The sequence below is a fragment of the Chrysochloris asiatica genome, unplaced genomic scaffold (assembly GCF_000296735.1).
Source record: "Chrysochloris asiatica unplaced genomic scaffold, ChrAsi1.0 scaffold00004, whole genome shotgun sequence".
In the NCBI taxonomy this organism is placed as follows: domain Eukaryota; kingdom Metazoa; phylum Chordata; class Mammalia; order Afrosoricida; family Chrysochloridae; genus Chrysochloris; species Chrysochloris asiatica.
Genome location: NW_006408522.1, coordinates 32,017,766 through 32,023,162, shown reverse-complemented (window position 1 = coordinate 32,023,162; position 5,397 = coordinate 32,017,766). Strand labels below are relative to the sequence as shown.

Below are 5,397 nucleotides of genomic sequence, written 5' to 3'. Positions count from 1 at the left end.
CTGTGCTCTATCTTCCCTTCCCTCCTTCCCCTCCTCTCATCCCATACATCCTGGTGATCTGCTATTATCGTTTTTTGGGATTTTTTCCCCTTTTGAGTGGGCTCTTTTTCTTAGTCTTTTACAATAATGGTCTTATGCAGTATTTCTCCTTTTGTGACTAATTTCACTCAGCATAATGTCCTTAAGGTTCATCCATGTTTTGTGGTGGCTTGCAGCTTCCTTGTTGTTCTTCAAGGTAGCATAGTATTCAATTGTGTGTATGTACCACAGTTTGTTTATCCATCCAGTGGATTTTTAATGGCTGATTTTTTGGAAATAGATCACTAGGTCTTTCTTCTTAGGTGCCTCTGGATGGACTCCAACTATTTACATCACTCAAGGGCTCCAGGGGACAGAAATACTGGTTAATGGGTCCCCTAGTGCAGGGACTTGCCTTGCTGTTGTTCTTCAAAGCTGTGAGAACCCTCATAGTTTGGAGTGAAAGCAAATGTATTGCTTATGACCAAAACTGGTTGTTGTTGCTGAGTGCCATCAAGTCAGTTCTTATTCATAGCACCCCTATGCACAACAGAACCCAATACCACCTGGTCCTGCATCATCCTTACAATTGTTGTTTCATTTAAGCCCATTGTTTTGCCACTGTGTCCATCCATCTCCTAGAGGGTCTTCCTTTTTCCCAACTCTCCATTTTACCATGCATGATGCCCTTTTCCAGGGACTGGCTCCTCTTGATAACATGTCCAAAGTACGAGAGACAAAGTTTCACCATCCTGGCTTCTATGGAGCATTCTAGCTGTACTTCGTCCAAGACAGATTTATTTGTTCTTTGGGCAATCTATGGCACTTTCAATACTCTTCAACATCACAATTCAAATGCATTGACTCATCTATGATCTTCCTTTACTGTCTAACTTTCACATATCAGGTGATTGAAAATACCAGGTGCACCTTAGTCCTACAACTGATATATATATAATTCTAAGAAGGTCTTTTGCAGCAGATTTGCCTAAATGCAATATGTCATTTAATTTCTTGATGACTGCTTCCATGAGTATTGATTGTGGATTCAAGCAAAATGAAGTCTTTGACAACTTTAGTCTTTTCTCCATTTTTCATGTTATTTATTGGTTCAGTTGTAAGGATTTTTGTTTTGTAAGGATTGAGGTGCAATCCATATTGAAGGCTGTCATCTTTGATCTTCATCAAAGTATTTTAAGCCCTCTTTGATTCCAGCAAGCAAGGTTGTGTCATCTGCATACTGCAGGTTGTTAATGAGTCTTCTTCCAATCCTGATGCCATGTTCTTCTTCATATAATCTAGCTTCTCAGATTATTTGCTCAGCATACATGTTGAATAAGTATGGTGAAAGGACACAACCCTGGAAAACGCTTCCTTATTTTAAACTACTCAGTATCCCCTTGGGCTATGTACAGGTTCCTCATAAGCACAATTAAGTGTTCTGGAATACCCATTCTTCACAGTGTTATCCATAGTTTGTCATTATCTAAACAGCGGAGAGCCTTTGCATAGTCAATAAAGCACAAGTAAACATCTTTCTGGTATTCTCTACTTTTAGTCAAGATCCATCTGATGTGAGAAATGTGATACCTAGTTCTATATCCTCTTTTGAACACAGCTTGAATTTTTGGTAATTCCCTCTCAACGTACTATTGCTTTTTGTACTTTCTTCAGCAAAATTCTATTTACATGTGATATTAATATTGTTCAATGATTTCTGTATTCCATTGGGTCAACTCTCTTTGGAGTGGACATAATATGGATTACTTCCATTCAGTTAGCCAGATAGCTGTCTTTCAAACTTCTTGACATGGATGAATGAGCCTCTAGTGCTGCATCAGTTTATTGAAAGATTTCAATTTGTATTCCATCAATTCCTGGAGCTGTGTGTTTTGCCTTCATTGCAGCTTGGACTTTTTCTTTCATTACCATTGGTTCTTGATTACATACTACCTCATAAGTGGTTGAACATCTACCATTTCTTTTTGGTATACTGACTCTGTTTGTTCCTTTCCTTTTCTTTTGATGCTGCATCTTTCAATATTTTGCCAATTGTTGTTATTGCTAAGTGCCGTAGAGTCAGTTCCAACTCACAGCAACCCTGACAGTTTCTATAGAGCAACTGGTGAACCGCCGACCATGCAGTCCAGTGCATTATTTCACATTGCCCATATTTCACTAGTTGAGGCTTGAATAATTCTTTAGTTCTTTCAGCTTGAGAAATTATAAGCGTGTTCTTCCGTTTGGGGCTTTCTAGCTCCTGGTCTTTGCACAATTTATTATAATACTCAACTTTCTCTTCTTCTCAAGCCGCCCTTTGACATTTTCTGTTCAGCTCTTGTACTTCACCTTTTCTTCCATTTGCTTTAGCTTCTCTAAGTTTAAGAGCAAGTTTCAGAGTCTCTTCTGATATCCATTTTGATCTTTTCCTTATTTCCTGTCTTTTTAATGGATGACCTTTTGCTTTCTTCATGGATGATGTTCTTGATAGCATTTGATAACTCTTGTGGTCTTCGGTCATTAGTATCAAATGCATCAAATCTCTTCTTGAGATGGTCTCTATTCAGGTGGAATATATTCAAGGTCATATTTTGGTTCTTGTGGACTTGTTTTAACTCTTTTCAACTTCAGCTTGAACTTGTATATAAACAATTAATGGTCTGTTTCACAGTCTGCCTCTAGCCTTGTTTTGGCTAATGATAATGAGTTTTTCCACAATCTTTCTACAGATATAGTCAATTTGGTTCCTATGTATAGTATCTGGTGAGGTCCATGTGTACCATCACCATTTATGTTGTTTAGAAAAGGTATTTGCAATGTAAAAGTCATTAGTCTTGCAAAATTCTATCATGCAATATCCAGCATAATTTCTGTCACCAAGGACTTATTTTCCAACTACTGATCCTTCTTCTTGGTTTCCAACTTTCAAATTCCAATCACCAGTAATTATCAATGCATCTTAATTGTATGTTTGATCCATTTCAGACTGAAGAAGTTGGTAGAACTCTTCAATTTCATTATCACTGACTTGACTGATGGGTGCATACATTTGAGTAATAGTGGTATTAACTGGTCTTCCTTGTAGGCATAAGGACATTATCCTATCACAGGCAGCATGATACTTCAAGATAAATCTTAAAATGTTATTTTTTGACGATGAATTTGACAAATACATCATTCATCTTGTATTTGTCATTTTCGGCATAGTAAGCCAAATAATTGTCAGATTAAAAATGGCCAATACCAGTTCATTTCAGGTCATTAATATCTAGGATATCGATGTTTATGCATTCCATTTAATTTTGACAACTTCCAATTTTCCTAGATGCAATACTTTGTACATTCCATTGCCCAATTATTAATATATGTTTGCAGCTGTTTCTTTTCATTCTAAGTTGTACCCTAATCAGTATGTAGAGGGCATGAAAACTTTTCTCCATTCACGTCATTATGGTCAACTATACTTTGAGGAGGCTTCAGCTCTTCCCCAGTCGTATTTTGAGTGCCTCCCAACCTGAGGTACTCATCTTTTGGCACATTGTCTAACAATGTTTGCTATTCATATAACCATTTAGAACTAGTCTGCTTCTTCTTCCTTCTAGTCTGTCTTAGTCTGGAAGCTCCACTGAAACCTCTCTACCACAGGTAACGCTGATGGTATTTCAAATACAGATGATATAGCTTCTAACATCACAGCAACCTGTAGGCCACCATAGTACAACAAACTGCAGATGAGTGGTGGATGACCAGTACTGCCCATGCCTAAAAATAAAGGCAGCAGGTTCAACACACAAGTTTCATGTGTCTTTGGTAGAAATTCTTCCAAGTCAGCAAGGCTAGTAGCTATACCATGCCTAAAAATGAGTGACATGGGTACCATCTTCTGAATTCAAAGAATTTTATTTATAAAGCCCTTGATTTAGCAAGTTTACTGTAACTTCTAAACTAGCAACCTCCCTGAATTTTCCACCCTTAAATTTGTCTCTCTGCTTCCTACTTTTTAGAGAGTGCATGGATGTTGTTGTTAAGTGCCTCAAGTTGGCTTCAACTCATAGTGACCTGTATAGGGTTTCCAAGGAGTGGCTGGTGGGTTTGAACTGCCAACCTTGTGGTTAGCAATATAGTGAATAACCTACAGGGTCACACCAGGACCTAAATTTAGCCTTGTGAAGAAATAGGCTGCTGACCAAATAACTCGTAGACGGTGTACCGTGGGACAGCTTGGCTCAAGCCTTGCAAATGCTCGATGAGAGAGAAGGTATCAACAAGACGGGACCGAATGGCATCGGCCCGGAGCAACTGCACATGCTTTGTTGGATGGTAAGTGTCCATGTCTGTCAAGAAAATGGAGAATCAAGTATCACTTAACTCCCAGAGCTGTACCAAGGAATAGAGTTTATTTTCTCCCCTCCTCCCCATGCTCTTTTCTCTTAAAGAGATGTTGTTAGTGATCTTGAGTGGCTTTTGATGCATAGGAACCCAATGTAGTAAAGTGCTGTTGAAGTCGGTTCTCATAGTCACCCTATAAAGGGTTTCCAAGGAGCAGCTGGTGGGTTTGAACTGCCAACATTTGATTCATAGTCTAGTGCTGATCCTATAAATAGAGTACAACTGCTCTATAAGGTAGAACTTCCCCATAGGGCTTTCTCAGCTATAATCTTTGAGGACCCTTAGTGGTGCAGTGGACAAGAGCTTGGCAAGTGGTTATGGCAATGGGTTTTTGGTTTGGTTTAGTCTTTAAGAAAACAGATCTCCAGCAAAACTGCTGCTTGGGTTTGAAACGCCAATCTTAAATTTAGCAGCCGAGTACTTAACCACTGCGCCACCGGGACTCCCATAATTAGGAATTAGGAGCATCTAGTCTGGGAAGAACAGACTAGGGAGTCCTGGTGTGGCGGCTGTGGGTTAATGCGTCAGACTGCAAAGCAGTTTGAAGTGCAAGGTCGGCAGTTCAAGCTCACCAGCTGCTCCTCGGAAACCCTATACAGGCTCATTATGGGTTGGAACCGACTCTAAGGCACTTCACAACAAGTCTGAGAAGAACAGATTATAGGGCAGTGGGTTTGGTTTGATTAAGGAAAAACAGATACATTGTACTAAGACTCAAGGTTTTTGAAACAAATGGAGATTGGAGTCGTGACATTTCTAACTAAAAACTCAAAAGCATCAGACACAAGGGTGGGAGCCCAGGAGCTGGACAAAGGAATCCCAGCCCTACCTTAATTTAAGGGACTCAAGCAATGAGGTGGGACGGTGGGAGGTCTTAGAGCTGCCCCGGAGAAAAATCAAGTTAAGGGGAAGTGGACAAAATACAACAGCTTGTATGAATGGTTGACATTTTGAAAATGTTTCCCATCTCAAGTGTGTATTCACTTCGAC

General features: G+C 39.5%; 1 protein-coding gene across 1 annotated transcript in view; it reads right to left on the bottom strand.

Annotated features, from left to right (window-relative positions):
* The window catches only part of CATSPER2 (cation channel, sperm associated 2), a 33,987-nt gene extending 29,637 nt beyond the window's left edge, over positions 1-4,350 (bottom strand). The window contains exon 1 of the mRNA XM_006831882.1: positions 4,206-4,350. Within this exon, the coding sequence (XP_006831945.1) occupies positions 4,206-4,350 (145 nt within the window). The remainder of the gene's footprint in view (positions 1-4,205) is intronic.
* Positions 4,351-5,397: the final 1,047 nt, after the last annotated feature.